Source organism: Pseudopipra pipra, chromosome 4, assembly GCF_036250125.1.
Source record: "Pseudopipra pipra isolate bDixPip1 chromosome 4, bDixPip1.hap1, whole genome shotgun sequence".
In the NCBI taxonomy this organism is placed as follows: domain Eukaryota; kingdom Metazoa; phylum Chordata; class Aves; order Passeriformes; family Pipridae; genus Pseudopipra; species Pseudopipra pipra.
Window position 1 is genome coordinate 56,943,475 of NC_087552.1, and position 20,117 is coordinate 56,963,591.

General features: G+C 33.9%; 1 protein-coding gene across 3 annotated transcripts in view; it reads right to left on the reverse strand.

Moving 5' to 3' along the window:
• Positions 1-20,117, reverse strand: part of TBC1D19 (TBC1 domain family member 19) — a 46,599-nt gene that overhangs the window by 14,618 nt on the left and 11,864 nt on the right. For all 3 annotated transcript variants that reach the window (XM_064653074.1, XM_064653072.1, XM_064653073.1), the window contains exons 4-12: positions 19,354-19,429; positions 14,331-14,405; positions 13,242-13,305; positions 12,254-12,300; positions 10,166-10,276; positions 9,273-9,345; positions 8,319-8,357; positions 5,781-5,893; positions 114-188 (exon numbers count right to left, since the gene is read on the reverse strand). In XM_064653074.1, coding sequence (XP_064509144.1) covers positions 114-188; positions 5,781-5,893; positions 8,319-8,357; positions 9,273-9,345; positions 10,166-10,276; positions 12,254-12,300; positions 13,242-13,305; positions 14,331-14,405; positions 19,354-19,429 — 673 coding nt within the window. The remainder of the gene's footprint in view (positions 1-113; positions 189-5,780; positions 5,894-8,318; positions 8,358-9,272; positions 9,346-10,165; positions 10,277-12,253; positions 12,301-13,241; positions 13,306-14,330; positions 14,406-19,353; positions 19,430-20,117) is intronic.

The following is a 20,117-nucleotide window of genomic DNA, read 5'->3' on the forward strand; positions in this document are numbered from 1 at the left end:
CTTTCCTTAAAAGCAAACTATCTAATATTTTCCTTGTTAAAAAAAACCAAACAACAAGATACTAGAGTGATGAGTATATAAATCGTTCAATCACTATTTAGTGAACTACTTACCTTGTAAATCAGGCTGTCCACTAAAAGGTCATGCTGAATCACATTTGACTTAAGCTGTTCATAATACAATATATCCTAAAATTAAAAATATTACCATCATCAGTCTGAGACACGACTATATATTTAAACTAACAAATTCAATTTTCAGCATTTGAAAAAGAAAAGCATGTATTCAGCTGAAAAAAATCACTTCATATTTAAGAAGCATTCTATCATGGTTTATTAGTTTAAGCCCTAAGAATTAAGACGTCACCAAAATTCACAGAATCCACAAGGATCATCGAGTCCAACTCTTAAGTGAATGGCCCACATGGGGATTGCACTCACAACCTTGCTGTTATTAGCACCAGGCTCTAATCAACTGAGCTAATCTCAGGATTTTGAGACATTATAAAATGAGCTCCCCTTTAGATAATTAATAAAATTAGAATGAAGGGACTAATTCAAACCAAGGATCCATATCTTCCAACATTTGGTTCTCTCTACATCTTTTAAATGCTCAAAATCATTAGGCTTTATTTCTTTGTTACCCTCTATTTTCATGCATCTCTCCACCAACAGGTTCTGTCTTATCTTCGAGCATTAGGGAGTTGCTGCAGATTTTTGACATTAAACTAATACTAACCTCTGAATAGCCTAAATTTGTGCAAAGATGACATGATAAATATTTAAAAAATCTTGTGAAGAGTATAAAGAACTCAGACCTTTTTTAAACTCCAATTACTTCCTGAATATCTATAGAACATAAACAAGGATGAAGCGATGGGGAAGAAGCAGAACAAACACTTTTCTGCTTTTACTTATTCTATCCTTTTCTTCTTAATAAGAGCTTGCAAAGGAAAAAAAAAAAAGAGAATTAAATATTGCACTGTTGTCATGTAACTCCCAAATCCCTAAATACCTCACTGCCATTATGCCTACAATTGATTAACAGTTTCTGATGGATTTGAACTAACTGATAAATTAAATCAGCTGTCCTGAAGCTCGTTCCCACTTCACAAAACTATTTGGAGTTCAAGGTATCTATATGGACTCCACACAAATACTTGTACATTCCAAGCTTTACATGTTTACTGCTTATTTCTTTGACAAATGGACAAGTCTGAAGTAAGGATTTAAAGAACAAATGGGAAGTAAGATGAAATTTTGAGAGGGAGAGAATGGGAAAAAAATTAAGTCTCGGGAACATTTTAACTGTTTTTTGTATTAATCTAAAACTAAGAAGCAGTGAATAGTATACACTTAGAAACTATGAGAATTAATATATTATTAAACTGTTAAGTTGAAATGAGGACAAAAGCAGTATTTATTAAGTCCTATAAATATTAAGTATTTATTAAGTATGACTACCACGGGGAAAATATTTTTTTTGAGAAATAAAAAGGGGAGGTATAAATATTGCACTACTACTTCAGAAAGGATCATACATAAATATTTACTAAACGTAAATTATTTGCAGTATGAACATAACATTCTGTTCTTCAAAGCTACAGAGAACTACTCTGATAGTTGAGTTGCAACTTAAAAGCATCAATACTGTGGTTTAATCAAGTGTAAAACTACCAAATTAATAATGTCTAAAGGCTTTTTGGCCATCTCAAATGACTGTCTATATTAAAACACAAGAAGCTAATAAAAAAAACCCACAAAAACCAAACACCAACCAAAAAACCCCCATACCAAACCAAAACCCATGCCCAAGGGGTTGGAACCAGATGATCTTTAAGGTCCCTTCCTACCTAAACCATTCTATGATTCTAAGATGAACAGAAAGGCAAGCTGTCCACCTGAACTAGAACTCATGCAAAAATGTTTGAGAAACACACCAGAAATTACTGAAACAGGACTTGCAAAGCAAACTCAATCATAACTATTCTAAGAATAAAGCTTTTAGCTCATTACTAGCCATCCAGTTCCTTTTAAATTGTGATTGTTGTGATGGAAAACAATCCATCACAGTGCGCTTGGGAATCGTGCCAGGTTTTCAGCCACAACTTGGCTACAAGAGGATCTTGCCCATGTGTCTTAATAAGACCAGAGGCTTGTGATTGATGCTGCATTAATAAATTTATTCCTTAGATCTGAATCCTAAACATGATTGGTCACAGAATTACTTTCAAGACATAAGACTCTCCAGTGATCAGTCTCTCACACAGGGAAGAATATTTTAAGAGCCTCACTCAGGCTTCAAAAAAGATTCAAATCTCCTTTTACTGTTTATTGGCTGCATTTCTTTCCCCAGATGAGATAACTCACTACTAGCAGGTTTCAGGAATGTCCAAAACCATATTACAGTTCTTATGCTATTTAAAATATTTTCACTTACAAACCCAAAGTCTTATCATCTTCATCCAATTCATCATTTCTTTATCTGCCAAATCTTCATATAGCCTTGATTTGTAAACTTTTTCCCTTTTACAAATGTGTTACATTTTTATATAGACTGTAGCTTTTCTCAAAATTATACATTTTATTATACCACACCTCCAAATCTTTCCAAACTGAAATAAAGTACACTTCAGGTTTGTAGTGACCAGCCCTCTTGACCTTACAAAGCCACATCCCAAAATTTCACCCCAACACTCATACAGTACCCACTTGAGAGCTTAAGGGAGCTCAAAGTAGCTTACAAGCAAGAGAGAACAGTACCTTTCAACAGAACCCAGCAAAGCTACTTTAAGCAGAATGTGGTGATTCACCTTCTTTAAAATGAAAGTTTGGATTACTCAGCAGCCTCTCTGCAGGCACAATCCACCTGTGTCGTGTCATGAAATCCCTCACACTCTCACTGCTGAACTGTAGGCAGCTCATGAATCATTTTTAGTTCCCCTTGCCATGTGATGGCACTATCTACACTTGCCTCTCAAATCTAATACAAGAAATGAGTGGGTGAAGCACAGAAACAGGAGTATGAAGAAAGACTGACACTGACGAGACCAGAAAGGAGACACTAAGATTTATGGGAATGGGCTGAAACCTAAAGAATGGCAACCAGCACTAACTAGGTGAGCTCTAGATTTTGAAACAGCAGCACCAGAAACAAGTACAAAACGAAAAACCTAATCAGATTACACAAAGAGAAAACAGATAAAAGGAAGTTCATCCTGGTAAATGCTTGAGGAGGGTCCAACACTTTTTCTCCTTTTATCAGAGACCTGTGAAATCTAGTTGTAAAGTACATCCTTCTCCAGTCAAAGAAGATGACAGAGCATTACTGCTGCTGGATTCTCTGCTGTTTGGATGGGGAACTTTGGCTACTGATCCTAATCTAAAAAACACTTCTGGTAAGGCACAGATATACATAATGCTCCCTCACCTATTATTAAGTTTTTAAACCTCAGAAACTACATTCAGTAAAAGCAGTAGTAAAGTAAAGCATTACTAATTTTTCCATAATGGAATTTTCAGAATTAAGATTTGCAACCTATTAACTCAAAAAAATTACATAGGAAAAGAAAAAGCCCATCAGATAATGAACAAATTCTTTTCTAAGCACTGTTTCAATAGTATGCAATGAATAAATAATCGTGAAATACTCCAAACAGAAGGGAAAAAAAATTAAACAGATTCTCAGTAAGTGTGTGCCATCCATTTTGTGCAATGAGGCAGACATCCCACAGGAAATCATTGTGACTTGTGTGATTCAAGATCATATGATAAAAATATATTTACAGCAAATTGGATTGTTTGCACAGACAATATTAACTGTGACACTGCTCACCTTTCAAATGTTTGTCTTTGCAACCTTAAAAACGCTCTTTTAACACAGTTCCTCTAAAATGTACCATTACAAATGAAAACTAACAAACAATTCATTGTCAGGCAATGTGTTTCCGCATTTCTAAATAATCCTGCATAGAGAGCTCACAGTTTATCAGTTTTATGATTATGATCCTGGATTGTATATCATCCCTTGCCTAGCTGTATATTGGCTTTATACAGAGCTTTACTGAATAAAATTTTCCAAACAACAATATTGGATGCTAGCATACCAAACCCTCATAACCTTTTACATTAAAGAAAGGAAATGCACAGTTCATGTGAGTTAGAAATTCATACAGTTATAAATGTAATAAAGCCTAAACTGCAAATCAGAAATCTTACAGGCAAGCAAGGACTGCAACCACACAATTCAACTCCAGCAGAGAAATTATTCAAAAGAGGTAGAGAAAAGAAGTGTTTGATACGAAATTCAGCAGATCATGCACATATTAAGCACATAGTACAATCAGCTATAAACTAGAGTTGAACTTTAAAGGACATAACAGTTTGGCTGACAAATACATTAACAGCCAGGCATAACTTGTTTCTCTTTAAAAAATATAATCATAGAAAATTGTCCATATGTATTCCAGGAAATGTATTTTTTCATAACTCATGCTTTAATTGAACAATGAAAAATTTATCATTTTTCTGATTATTATCTTGACTTTCAGTAATCAAGACAAAATACCTGGCTTTTTTATTCAATTATTTCATTTTTCATGTTAAGATAAAAATGCTTTTAAAACATGAAGCATTTAACAGAATATAAGCAGATGCTATGTAGCCAATAACAGTAATTTCACACCTGTAATGTTTTTGCTCTCAAAAAGATAAAGGCTTCTAAAATTCAAACTATCACAGCTTAAATCTAGTCTTGAGCATCTTAAGTAAGATGTATAGTATTTCATTATTACTTCAACATCTTCTACAAAAAGATTAGTATTTTATTTACTAGAAACAAAAGCCAATTTTATCTTTTCAAAAACAAATAAACGAAGTCATTCTAATACCAGTCCAAATAATTTGAAGCTTATTTACCTTCCTTAGGTAAGCTGTCAATGAGTAAGATTTACACTTGTTTCTATGGGCAAAATTTTATGAGTGTACTATGTAGTTACCAATAAAACCCTCCAGTATTACAAGAAAATGGCTACACCCTCAAAGGACATGAGACTGCAAAATTCTCACATTTACCAGCAAACTTATATGTATTTTTGCATGTTATTTTTTACTGATGCAATAAAAGCCTTGAAGTTTTCCCAGTTCTGCAAATATTTTAAATAGGGATTTAACTTTTTAAGGTATATTAGATATACTGACTTCAGATGGCTTCAGATACTGGAAAATAATTCATTGTTGAGGACTTGCATCAACTATAAGGTACTATAAAATGCTGCTGTACAAGGGAGTATGAAAACAATTGACATCTTACTAGCTCCTCTCTAAGTGTTTTTGATTGTACACATGCACAATATATGCAATAATATATGAAGCAATTTATAAAATATGTACATGCATATGATGAAAGGTTCAAATAACCAGGAAAAACTTATAACACATCTTTTTATAAAACTTGGCAAAAATAGGAGAGGTCTTCTTTCCAGGACATTTTTCTTGCCTCCTTCTGAAAAAGTCAGCATCATATAAGAAAACCTCAGGAGCCAGCCAGCTCAATTGAATAATTTTTTCTACAGTATTTTGCTCATATATCTATTAAAAAATTAGGCAAGAGCCTACAAGACTTCACCACAGCACAGAGTTGTTTTACATCATAATGTTTATCAGTTTCTGTGACAACTCAGTAGAGCATTTCTATTCTGGAAAAAGATCACTAGAAGATATGTGCTTGCACTTTTGTGTTCTCACCTAGTCTTCATACTTTACTCTCACTTTGTTCCTTACCTCTGGCTGATTAGAAATATTAAGAATGAGGGCCCACAGTTCAGCTCGGAGTGCTGTTGGACATCCCTGACGAACATATTGTTGAGCTGCAGCACTGTCTTCCTCTGCTAAAACTGTAAGAAACAAAACAGGTAAAGCATTGATATAGTGTAAGACTTCTTTCAAATACCCTAATTTTTAACTTTAAAAACTGGTTTACCATGCTGGAAGCATTAGCTAACAGGAAAACACCAAAAAGTTCTGGTTTCCACAATGCATTTAAGTAGTTCCTTGCGAAACAAGGCCACTGGTAATAATAAGCAAGGCTGTACTACCTTCTGTCACAAAACAGCACTTAGTACGTATCCATGATTATATCAAGGCTAGTTGCAGCTAGTAGGCATCATGCAGAATAAGCAGTCATACACAGTCACAAAATACTCCTGTTTAATTATGAGTGGTATCTCAGCTCAAATAGGAGATTGGCACTCATTCTGGCTTTTTTGTGTCTCCCTTGTTTTCATGTTAACTATACAAGTATCTTCACAGGTAACTCTATTTCAGAGTGAACTATCATGTTTTCTCATTTGGTATGTGTACTCTGGAGGATAAAGACCTTGTTTTCCAAAAGATTTTGATTTCCCTTCATACTGACATAAAACAAATACTCTACTGTTGACAGGTGTGCTTAGATGGGTCATTGTTGTGAAGCTTCAGGCTGCTCTGTCACAAGGGTCTCATACTGAATACAGTACTGTACGTACTGTAGGACAGACTGCCTCACTCCTTACTTATATCTATACACTTGAGAGACATACATCTTTAGCTATTGTAATCTGGCAAAAGTGTTTCTCTCCAAGGTTACATGATTAACTGCACTCTCATACCCAAAATGTTTTTTACAACAGAAAGAGAGTTCGGAGAAATTTTTGTGATATTATCTAAACATCAGGTAGGTGTTGTGCTGGTATTCAGAAGTTTCCAAATCCATATCCTCTGATTTTTCTGAAGTCTCCATGAAACAACTTGCTTTTCTAAATATCAGTAAATTCAATATTCACAATATCTGCCCTGACATGACTTAGAAGGATGAGGTTTGGAATTAAAAATCTATCTAATTCATTCTTGTCTTCTCTTAAATACTGAATAGAGCAGTTTGCCAGTTTTCTGTTTAACCTGCAGAGCTTTAACACAGACATTTTGTGATCCTTTGTTTCTAAATGAAGGGCAAAAATAAAAAAATTAAAAACATTCCTACATTCTCCAAAAAACTTTAGAAAGACTTTAGATGTGATTCCTCTCAGTGTCCATAAGTGTTTATCCTATTTTTTTTCTGAAACAAAATATTAAAATGTAGTTTTGCTAAGTACAACACAGAAAAATCCTCAGACTTGGCAATACATCTAATATAAAAGCAAAATCATTACATCACTGGCAACCGAAGTCATAACTAACACCCAATAGAGCATGCAGCAGGACTCTCAATGAATGAATGAACTGGGATTTCAGTTTATGGTCAAGACTCTTAACTTACATTTTTACAAAATTTTGAGTCCTTGCATATAGAAAAACTAAGGCATTCTCTGTAATAGAGGTTGCCCTATACAGACAAGACATAAGAATAAGAACTACAGCGTAGAGCTCAGGGAGTTCAGAGAGGTAATTTGTTTGGAAGAATGGGAAAAGAACAGAGAGGTGGATGGTACCCAAGGAGGTGCTCTTGAATCAGAAAACTTACAATGAAGGACAGAAAGATGACCACAAAAGAAGAAAAAAGAAAGGTCACTCTTTTGTTACTGTAACAAATAAAAGAGGGAAGGGAGTACTTCTGAGATGGTATCCTTTCTCTTTTTCCTTTGATGGTGCTAATGTTTAGCAGGAATCACAAGAGACAGTAAGGAGCAAATATTGATGGATTCCAACTATTCCTTGTATGTCTCTTCTATAAGCAAACCTAAGCTATGAAATTATTATTTTTTAATATTTCTCTCTTTTTTTTTTTTTTTGGTTAATTCTTAACCTACTGAAACAACCCAGGAACCTCAGGAACCTTTTCAGAAAAAGCAGTATGCAGAGACAAATGAGTGAATTTTTCAGAGTGGCAAAGTATTGCAATATTCTGCAATTGCAAACAGTCATTAAAAAGACTCTATTCTGACGCACAGACATAAATCCCATTACACTGATGAGAACTTTGTGTGCAGAGATGGGAGTCCACAGTATTTTGATTTTAAAATGAAATTCAGTAGCAGCATAAGTTAAGTTATCACCAAAAAGCTATGTCTCTGTGCTTCCCATTTCATTTTTAATGAAATATCTGCAGAGTTATTTATCTGGTAGCTACTGGTAGACTGCAAATGTTTGCTTTTCTGTCTCTGTCTAAATGACAACAGTATTACTGACTGTCTTATCTAAACTACAATGGTATTACTGACAATGCTTTGTGTTAGCCTGTCTAAATTCTTAAAATTCTAAAAGGTACATGGAGATTAAGATATGAATTTACTAAACACATTCCTAACTACTTACAGTTTATTAGAGATAAAAACAGATCCATACCTTTTTGTCCAACACGTACATGTTCATTTTCAAAGAACTCTAGAAAATACAGACACAGAAAAGAAAGGCAAAAAATAAATGAAAAAAAAAAAGGTACTCCAGCTGGTGATGTATTTTATATTTTTATTACACACCATTAAATTCAGCTGATATGTACTGCTAACATCACTAAAAATTAACCTGCATCAGCATCAAAGTTCTCTTTCAAAATCTAACAGGAAATAATACTACAGATTTCTTCTTGTCTGAAGGACACAAATATCAAAGCAGCACTATACTACATGAACTTAGATTTTCAATTAGGTAAGTTTTCTTTTAAAAAGAATACTGATAATAATATTGATACTATAGTGATTTCCATTTTTGTATGGAAAGACCATTTTAAAACCTCTTTTACAGGCATAGATGCATCGATGGAAAACCAACAGAAATTATGCACTATTTAAGATACTGAATATTAATATATGGATATGTCCTGTAATATTTTCTTAAAACTAGTTATTTAAAATACATTTGTGTGTGTGTGTGTATTAAATATATATTTACAAATATATGATGAAATATAAATATACTTAGGTATGTATATACAAATAAAATATATTTTTTATATATGTATATATATATGCCTGTTAGTTGGCTTAACATTTATTGATATTTTCTGTATTTTTGGAAACAGTGAGTGTGGTTCTCTAGATCCTGAAGTGTTCCAACATACTGAAATTAATGTATTTTCAACTTCTGGTGATGACTTTCAATCTTAGCCAAAACTGACTCTTCATATACGCAATGTTTTCTATTATTAACTGTGTTTTACTAAGAAAATCACTACAATCATAGTTACAGAACAAATATTTATGGTTTATTATGAGAAAAATATACAAATTACTTGGTAATTGCAAAGTATTCTACTCATTAGTGTTCTATTTAAATGACTGAAGCACAGCATTAGCTTACCAGGAGGCACTTGTGCTGAATCATCAATACCCAGTTGTCCTATATTTAAGCCTAGTTCACTGAAGTCTTCTTTCTGAAAAGAAACAAAATTACAAAAAAGTAATTAACAATGTTTAATTCTCTAAATCACTAGAGATTTCTTCTTAAAGGCTTAATGCAAATCATTTCTAAACCAAATTAAGTTTTTTTAAATGCATATGAAATATGGAGTCAGGTTTTAAAAAAAAAGAATCTCACATCAATTCTTACTCTAGTTTTAGTTATAGGCCCCAGTTTGCATGTCAACTATGACATGGATGTAGTAAAGTGGTGAATGAAAGATCAGGTTAAGGATCTCTAATTCCCAGCTCTTTTCCAACCCAGGGGAAAGCTTTTCTACTAGGATAAAATCCCCAAGAGTCTCATCAGTGAAGCATTAAGAAGAATTTTCCTATTTTCTAACTACAATACACTAGTACTCAAACATTTCCTTTCATTTACAACCTGACAATAAAGGGACTTAAAATTACTTTGAGAAGAAAATCAGAAGCTAATTCATTGTCAGATTACTGATCTTGTACAGGATCAAATAAAACTTTAGAATTAAGGTAGATATTTCAAGTTGCTTGTACAGAAAAAAATGAGTAAGCGAATAAAGTGTACAGAAATGTGTTTTTGGCACAAATTAAACCTGTGTGGCATAAAATCAAAACTTTCCTACTGGCAGATAATTTACTGTTTATGTTTTATTTTTCATTAAACTTTTTTATGCTCTGTATTTTAACTACACATTTAGATTGTTTTTCACCTTCAAAAGGAGAAACTTATGATAATACTGTTATTCCTTAGAATTTTTTCATTAGGAAGGCAAAATACCTCTTACAGAAACCCCTTATAAGAAAAAATATACTTACCAATTCTGAAATATCTTTAACTTTTAAAGGAACCTGAATTAGCCCAAGATGATTTCTGAAACTAGGCTGTTCTCCATTTTCATAATTTGGGTTTCGAAGATTCATCAGTACCTTAAAAATGGTAGCTCTGTCATTCCTTGCTTACATTCAGAACTCTTCTTAACATCAGCAGTATTAGAAATAGTAAATTCAGCACAAAACCATTTCCCCCAACTTACATATATAGACCTAAATTATTAAATTATATCTCAATATTTTCAAAATCAAAAAGGATTCAAACTTTTAAGGAAGCAAACACATTCAAAATATGAATAAAAAGGCAGAAATAATTTTTGATTTATGGGATTAAGTGCTGACTAACTAGTAATGTCTTAACTAAAATCTACTTCCTCATCAAAGCTATTCAAATGCCAACAGAATATTTCTGATGTCTACAATATCCAGGATATTCTTCAATATTGCTTTTCTCTGAAAGAATTTTTATCTATATTCTTACACTGGCATCTTATAGAGCTTCCAATCAAAGTGCTACATAACTTACTACTAAAATAAGTTCTTACTAAATAACAATGTATCTAAATATCTTCTTTCACTTGAGACCAAAAATAATTACTAAATTGAAAGTATAAAATTTAAAGGACAAGGAATCATGTCAAGATAAGTAACTGCGATCTATAAAGGAATTTAAAGTGTCTTCCATACTGTCATTCCTTGGTCTAGATTTTGATATGATGTTGAACCACAAGTATTCTTTCTAACACGAGTTTCCATCTCTTATGAAATTCTTTAATAACATCCTCCCTCTACAATTCCCAGTCTTGTAAGTATTCTAATACTAATAATACTAATAATTCTAATAACCTCACTGTCAGACTTGTAAATTTAAAGCAACTCCGGAAAGGAAACAGTATAAAGGAAAAAGAGAGTGATCATGAGGGTCATTGGATAAGGCTAAAAAGAAGATTGGTTTGTTTATAGATCTAAGATTAAAACACAACTTGTTTGTTAGTATAGTGATGGAAAACAGAATAAATTAAACATTTTCAAGATTCTTATGATAAGTGAACAAAAGAAGCTCTTTAGAAATGTCATAAAATGTATATAAAGTTTATTGTGGGATTCAGAAATGCATTCACAATTCATAACTATGAAACAATTTACACTTAAGTCGGAAACACTGTAATCTCCTCTACAACTACAAAGCATATTCCACTAAATTTGCACTGAAACACATTGAAATGTGAACATATTAATTCTTACTGATAATTCAGTAAAACTTCTAAGTTTTACTCTGTAAATTTGGAGGCCACCTTAACTCCAGAATTCTACACTGTTGTTATGCTTTAGATGGTTTCTTTCCCGTATAACTCAAAGAATATACAGATAACAATTTAAAAAAAAATGTTCCAATCATATTTTAATCAAAAAATTTCCTACTGTGTCACCATTAAGTTCACTGTTGTCATGTTTATTGTCCATTATTCCATGCCTGTTCTAGACATAGCTGGTAAAGCAAGTTCTGTTTTACTAAGATGTCTGTGCTTGAACCACATGAAATTATGAATATTACTGTCATTTCTGAGTTTAAATCCACAGTCACCATTCTTTTAATGGTTCAGTTTGATAACAGACAAAAGCCTCCAAATTCCACACAGTCCTGTTTCATGTTTGATTTTTTACAGTCTTCATAGACGACCTACAATTTCAACTGCATACAGGTCTGCAATCCACCACCAAAGAGTGTATCAGCTTCACATACTGTGATTTATCAGCTTAATGTACTGGAATTTAAAACATAAAATGAATTACAAAATCAGTTGGAGAATTGCTCTCACAGGAAAAAAGTTAGCCCCAGACTGTTCTTTGTAGAAAGAGAAGTTTATCACAGGTACAATTTAAAACTGCAATTAAAGAAAAGGGACAATAGCATTTTGTCCAAACATTGACTGTTACAAAAAATATGCCAAATTTCACTTGCTATAAAGGACAACTTGTATGAAATACACTTAACAATTATTTTTTCCACTTCACATAAAAGACTATAATGGATACAAGTCAGTGGCTGAGTATTGTTTCATAAATGCTTACCTCAAGAAAATCTTTAGGTGCATAAACAGGCCGGAAGAGACTTAGATCTGAAATGAGATTTCAGTGAACTATGTTAAAACCAAAATATGAAAAAAACATACCCCATATCTATAACACAATCTAGCAATCTGAATAACATATTAGGGCAAAGATCAAAATAACCCTATCACAGATACCATACCTACAACCACCACATATTCTCTCACAATTATGCTACTGATAGTGCCTTGGTTTTGTAAACCCCAAGCAAATGGAGGGAGGGGTGTTCTTTAAGGTCCCTTTAAGGAATCATTCTATGATTCTGTGAAGTGAACAGTACTCACAGGAAGCTTTTACTTAATCCTCATAAGCCTTTAGACTGAACCAGTCCTAGACATGAGACACAATATTCAAAAGCAGGGTATTTTTTTAACAGCTTAGATTGTTGAATTGCACATACTGCTGTCAAACAAAAACTAGGGAGTAGTCATAAACAATCCATGAAAAGTATCTGCCATCAGACAGGTTGTACTGTGATAGAAAATACCACCTTTGAAAAATCCTTTATTTTAAGGAATTTGGATATGAACTAGCAACGCAATTAGTTTTGCTCTCCAAAAGTAAATCACTGACTATTCTGTGCAACAGTTATTTTTATCTTTTTCAAGAAAAAGTCTGAGCTTAATTATCCACAGTTCTGAACATTTTCTTTTTATGAGCCTAAGTTTACACACTAAGGGGAGCTTTGTCCTAATTGTATAAATCTATAAAGCACTGGAATATGGAGTATTCTACCATAATCTCTCAGTGATGATTCAATACTAGTATACCATAACTTGAAGCAAAATAACAATGAAATACTTATTTATCCATAATTACAAATTACCAATGAGAAAAAAGATTGAAATCAGTTTGCCTTGAAGAGATTAACCTTTGACTGATAAGTAAGATGTGCATGCTACCTCTCTATGTACAAAAATGTAATGCATGTACATTTATTTGACCTTACCTGGCTCATCAGTTCCCATTTCATTCCATTTATTAAGCAGTTCTTTCTGTTCACTTACAGGCCTCTGAAAGGCACAAAAAGTAACTCTTCTTTTTTTAACAGTATGAATAAAAACATGCCTATTTCAAATATGCATATATTAACATAACACTTTAAAAAACAGTACCACAAACTTATTTGCTCAAAAATTTTTCCCAGCCTGAAGGTATATTCTACTGTAGGAAGCCCAGGTTCCACTTACAGGAAAAAAAGAGCCCATTAAATAGTTTCAGGTGTTTATTAATGAATTTTATGCTATTTAGTACTTAGTTTCACATCATTAAAGATTTACTGCACATTCAATAGAGCTGTTGGATTTATTCCTTCCCCAGCAGTCATGAAAAACAAACACAGCTGCATCCTTTATCTCATGATGAACCATAGACGTTCTGCCACCTATCACAGAGGTATATCACGGGAATGAACAAAAAATTCTAACATTACTGCCTAATTCCATGTTCTTTAAAATTAAAGCCTCTAAATTAACAAAAAACCCCAATAAAACAGAGCAGAATGAATGACAAACAAAATCAGCAGTGTGCCAGTAACTCTCTCCCCTAATGTACTAGTTCAACTACAGCCTCCTCTGGCACACAGAGTACATCTATATCACATGCAGGCTGCACAGCTAGAACTTACACAGCTGAGTTTGCACACAAAATGTTCTATTGAAGAGCAATGAATGCAGTAATTAGCTTTCCAACGTGCTGCTCCCTCAAGAGGATAATTACCGCAACAGCAAAGAGGAAAATCTACCTATGGCCTTCATTTTCTCCCAAGTTAAGTTGATGCATTCTTTTCCACTATCCCTATATATATATATATATATATATATATCCATATCTATCTATCTATCTAAACATCTTTTAAATAACTACTTTTAAGAAAATATTACAAGACATATCCATATATTAATTATTCTGCACTAAAATTGTCTGGATATCAGACATGCAGCTCCTGATAACCATGTGTAAAATGAACATTACAAGTGTGCAAGACAAGGCCTAATTTAAAAAAAAAAGTCAGTTTGACAACAGAAAATTACCTTACCTTCTGAGCTAGTGGGATACTGAGCTCTGTGCACATGCTGTTTAGACTTTTTAGAATTCGCTTCTCCCAGCTTCCCTAAAACACACACAAAAAATAAATTATAGAGAATTTATTTTTCCTGAAAATGGCATTTATCATGTAATAACAAGCAGCTCTCTGAAGTCATGTATAAGAAAGGATAGCAAGAGTCACTAGCTGACATCTGAAAAAATATTAAGGGAATATTTACATGCTTCTTTACATGAAAACAACAGATCAAATAGATTTCATCATTTACAACGCAATTAAAAAGCCAGAAAATTTAGTTGTTCATATTTCAGATGTCAAAGAAAGCATGTATTTTTCACAATTACTGATTTTCATATATGCCTAACGATCAAGTTTCCTTACAGATCAACATATAACAAATTTTTCCAATAATTATAAGCAATTCAATCAACTGTGCACAGCAAGTGCCTTCTCCACTTTGTGATTTGAAGAGAGTGAGGGTCTTTCTCCACAAAACATGTCTTCGATGTTGTCAGAAGTTTAAAAACGTTAGAAATTTGGTATTCTGTAATGCTCAAAAAAATAGCTCTTCTAACATAATGCTCAGGAAACAGTTCTCTAATCTGAGAAAACAGTAAGTAGACAATACCTCAGCAGAAAGTGGAAAGAGCAATCAGATTTTTCTGACTATTGCATTAGGCTGCAATAGTGCCTAACTCGTGGCTAATTCCTCTTAAGTTAATGACAACTAGTTCTGACTTCCTTTTCAACTGACTTAGGATTTTCCTTCCCTGATTACAGCACCACTGGTGGGTTTTATATTTAATTTAGTTTTCTGTGGATGATGAGTCAAGCCTCAATCAAATGAATGCAAAGACTCCTCTTAATGTCATTTAGCTCTATTTATCACTTATAATTTGCTGTAGACACAAGTTCTACTACAGTTAGTTACTGTCTAACCATGCTCCTCAAAGTTCTGTCCAAAAGAGGATGCAGTTTATTAACAGGAAGCAAATGAAGGGAAGTGCAGATGTTCAAATGTTCTGTTAAAAAATAAAATATGTACCTTGTCTATAATTGTTTCATTTTAGCTTCCATTTACAAGACACTCTCATATCTTTTTCCATCAAACACAATAGCTCACTTTCACCAGACTTTTTTTCTCACAGTCAAGTCATGCCTTCACTTTCTCTTGCATAAACAAAACAGAAATGAGTTTTGACTATAAGGAATGTTTTCCAAATTGCATTATTTTTTCTCATATTCTGTATAATATTTCTATTTAACTATATTTTTATATTTAAATTCCTTACAAATGCTGCAGTTAGACAACACCATGCCACAAACTGGTTAATCTCTCAAAGAGGAGTAGTACAGAGCATTTACTGTTTTGCTGAGAAGTGAGGTTTTGTTGCTAGAGAATTAAGAAATGAGAGAACATGAAGACTACTAAGCCATATAGGATAAGGAAGTGGAAACAGAATAAAGAGGTGTTAGTAGCAAATTAAAAAATCAAAGTGAAATTATCGAGATCATAGAATCACAAAAGACCAGGTTGAATGGGGACCTCAAGGATTACCTGATCCAACATTTCTTGGCAAAGCAGAGTGGCCAGCACGCTGTCCAGCTGAATCTTAAAGGGTCCAGTGTTGGAGAATCCACCACTTCCATGGGGAAATTATTTTAATGGCTGATTGTTCTCAATGTGAAAAATTTTCCTCTTGTGTCCAATCAGAATGTCCCCATTACCTTTCATCTTTTTCATGTGACTCCTTGCAAAAACGGAGTCGTCTTCTTCTCTGTTGCCATCCTTTAAATACTGAAACATGGATAAGGTCTTCCCTAAGCCTTCTTTTCTCAATTGTTCAAGAGTTGAACAATCTCAACTCTCTCAGCCTTTCCTCACATTGCAGGCTTCTCAGTCCTTTGATTATCTTCATGGCCCTTCTCTCGATCTTCTCCAGCCATCCAAATATTTTGTAGAGTGGGGACCAAAACTGAACACAGTATTCCAAATGCGACCTGACAAGCACTAAGTAGAGTGGGATAACGATATCTTTATCTCTGCTGACCCTGTTGATGCAACCCAGCATCCTGTTGCCTTTCCTTGCCACAGCAGCACGCTGTTCACTCATGTGGAGCTTGTTCGCCACCAGGTCCTCTGGGTTTGTTTCCATAGAGCTTCTCCCCAGCCTGTGCTGCACTCCTAGGTTATGTTTTCCCACATGCAAAACCTTACATTTGTCTTTGTATTTCATAAAGCTCTTGTTAGCCCACTTTTCCAGCATATCCAAGCCTTTCTGCATGGTGACTCTCCCTTCTGAAGTGGCTACTTCCCCACCCAGTTTGGTACCATAGCAAACTTCATCAGGGTACACTTGATGTCATCAAAAGTAAGGGAGGATGAGGGGGTTGGGGGGAGAAAAATAGCACAGATATACTTGAAGATAAGAAAACTACAAAAGAAGCACAGGAGAGGCAGATGGCAGCTTTGAAAGACTGAGAAGCAGCTCATTCCAAGGAGCAATGGACTTGGTGTGACTGACAACTGCCAGACCAGACATTATTATGCTTATTGCACTGGGGATGCAACATGTTAGTAATTAAACTCTTATGGATAGCCCTAAACTGTGCCATAATTCAGCCTTCAAGACTCTGCCCAGTAAAAGGTGTTCAAAAAAATGCAAAACATTAAAAAAAAAAAGTGTGAGGGTTATAAAGCCTCTGCAAGCAAGATACCCTTCCCTCTCTCCAGGACAGTGAGCAGAAACAATACACTGTCCTTGACTGAAATAAAAGGCAGAGGCAGAGCTCATAAAGTAATTTTACTGATGGTAACAATACATTTTACAAGATGATTCTTGTAGTTTTATGGAGAAATTTAACACTAAGAAAACACACTGCTAGGATTGCTATGGTTACAATGATAACATTCAGTAAAATAGCAGAAACTGAGGAAGGCAGCACTGCAATTTGAAAACTACTTCATAGAATCATAGAATGGTTTCCAGTACCCAAAAGGGGCTTATAGGAAAGCTAGAGAGGGACCTTTCAGAAACATATAAAGTGATAGGACAAGGGGGAATGGGTTTAAACTGAAAGGGTAGGTTTAGATGAGATATGAGGAAGAAATTCTTTACTGTGAGTTGGTGAGAACAGGATGCCCAGAGAAGTAAGTTGTGGATGCCCCATCCCTGAAAGTGTTCAAGGCCAGGCTGCATGGGGCTTTGAGCAGCCTGAGCTAGCAGAAGGTGTCCCTGCCTATGGCAGGGGATTGGAACTAGAGAACTAGATGATCTTTAATGTCTCTTCCAACCCAAACCATTTTATAGGTCTGTGACTTACAGCATTACTACTTATTGCCATTAATGCTCTATTTTTCACTAGAAATCTTGTTTTTCTTTTGAGGTAGTGAAAACAATACAAAAACTACAGTCTGCTAGCTATGAGAAAAAAAGAACTAATTTGAGGAGGAGAGGGGTTAATTATGAACTTTTTAATATCTATTCTAGAAAAATACTAATATATTTTTAATTACTGATTCAAAGTCATTCCGATAACTGATATCAAAGATGGTTTTCAGGGAATATTACCCTTCTTTCCAGAATTCTGAAGGAGAGCAAAATTAATTAAGATAGAAAAGGATAAAGAAATTGTCAACAAACTCATAACAATGGAAACAGCGCCATAAATGGTGACTGTGCCTAATAAAAATTGAGTATGCTCTGAATAAAAAAGCTTGAAAAAAAGTTGTCTGCCTATGGAAAGTAGTCAATCTATTCTTATTTTGCTTTGTTGGCATGTGTAGCTTTTGCTTTGCCAATTAAACTGTATTTATAACAAGATTTCTCACTGTTGCCCTTCCGGTTCTCTCCCATTTCACTGGGGGGAAGTGAGCGAGTGGCTGAGCTGCCTCCAGGGTTAACCCGCCCCAGAGGACATGGATGACTAATACTCTTTGAAATAGGGCTATCAAGTTTTGGAACTAGCAAAGACAGGACTTCTCATTTTTAAACTACTGAAATAACAGGCCTTTCTACATAAGGCTAAAAATACTGGCTACTGTAAGTATTGTATACACTTGTGTAAAACGATAACCAGTGAAACTGCTTTAGACAAACATACACATAAATATAGCTCTGTGGGTTTTGCATTAATCAGGCTGCAAATTGTGGCATTACATTTCACACCACACAAGAACAAGAAAAATTGGTTAACGCAATCCTTCTCCCCAAATGCTAAAGACTGAAAACCAGGACAGCGAGGTAAGACTTCCTGGAATAAACAACAAATATGATTGTAAAAGTAACACAATTTGTTGAATACCTTGTAAAACAATACTACAATGTATTTCTAGGCACGGCTGAGTTAACTACACTTTTATCCTATCTCATATGTTTTGGTTAGATCATATTCCTGAAGCTTTTTTTGTTTTACATTTTTACATGGATTTTTAAATTTTTTTTCAAATGGCATATACTGGCAAAAAATTAAAACCAACGAAGCAAATATATTTTTTTCTGACACCAAAAATCCTCATTTAATCTTTATAGTTCAGTTTCTCTTATTCTCCTTCAATATGCTATAAGCTCCTTAGCTCTATATTTTTCATCTTCCTTTCACATTTTTAAGTCCTAAATACATCTCTTCTTTCTGAAGAGCTCACTGTCTCTGCAGCCTGTTATCTTTCACTGCGATGTGTCTCTTCAAAAAAATATTTTTGTAGCCCCAAGCTTCCCTTTTTCTTCTTCTCAATAAAACCAAATTCTCCTCTTTGACACAGTCACATCATCTCTATTCTGGATTTTTCACCCACTTGCCACTATATCATACTTCTTTCACAGCTGGAGAATTACTTGAGCAGGTTTTTATGTATGTAAAGTGTCACATATATAGTATTACTTTGATGCAATTACAAATCTGTCCTTTTCCTAAAGTACAGAACCTAGAAATTGGACAAATACATTCTACAGAGTAAATCTCAAATAACCTAATTAAAGATCTGATGTGAATGATAAAACTGATAACCACCAACCTGTGCTTTCCTCATATAGGCTAAAGGTTCTTTAATATGCTCAGGCGGTGCTGCAGGATGACAGGGCAGAGGAAACCTTAAAGAAAATACAGTATACCTTCAATGTTAAGATTTAGTATTTTGCTTAATTAATCCTGTATTAGTAAACCTAAACACAAACTTCTTTCATGAGAGCACTAGTAAAAACACAGTGTATGTTGATCAAAACTAAAAATTATTTTTAGAAGTATTTTTTCCTCATCCATTCTATGGATTCAAATAATATAACAATATGTAAGAATAACATTTCAACATGAGTTTTTCTTATATTAAAAAGAATCTCTTATAATTTCACATATTTGTAAAACAAAATCGAATAATTACATTGACAAATCAGGTATTTTAAAGGTGTATTCGCTTCACATCATATAATCTTTATGATCTCCTGGAACTCTCACTCTCCAGGGCATTACATTTTTTCAAGAGACAACGCGTTTTTTTGGAAGATATCCCTTAAAAATCAATAGTGAGCATGTACATCAATTAGAGCAATTAGAACTTTGAGGTGTTGATCTAAGCAAAGTTGAGTGCTCACTCATAAATTGCATTATGCCAAAATATTAAATCTGGACCAAAAATAAAAAAACAAGCCAAACACTAATTTATCTCCAGTAGTGCAGATTATTTCCAATGTGTTATTGCCAAACATTTTATCCAGCTTAGTTTTAAATATCTAAAATGTCTTTCAGGAAACAAAATTTACATATAGCTTCTCTAATAGTTAA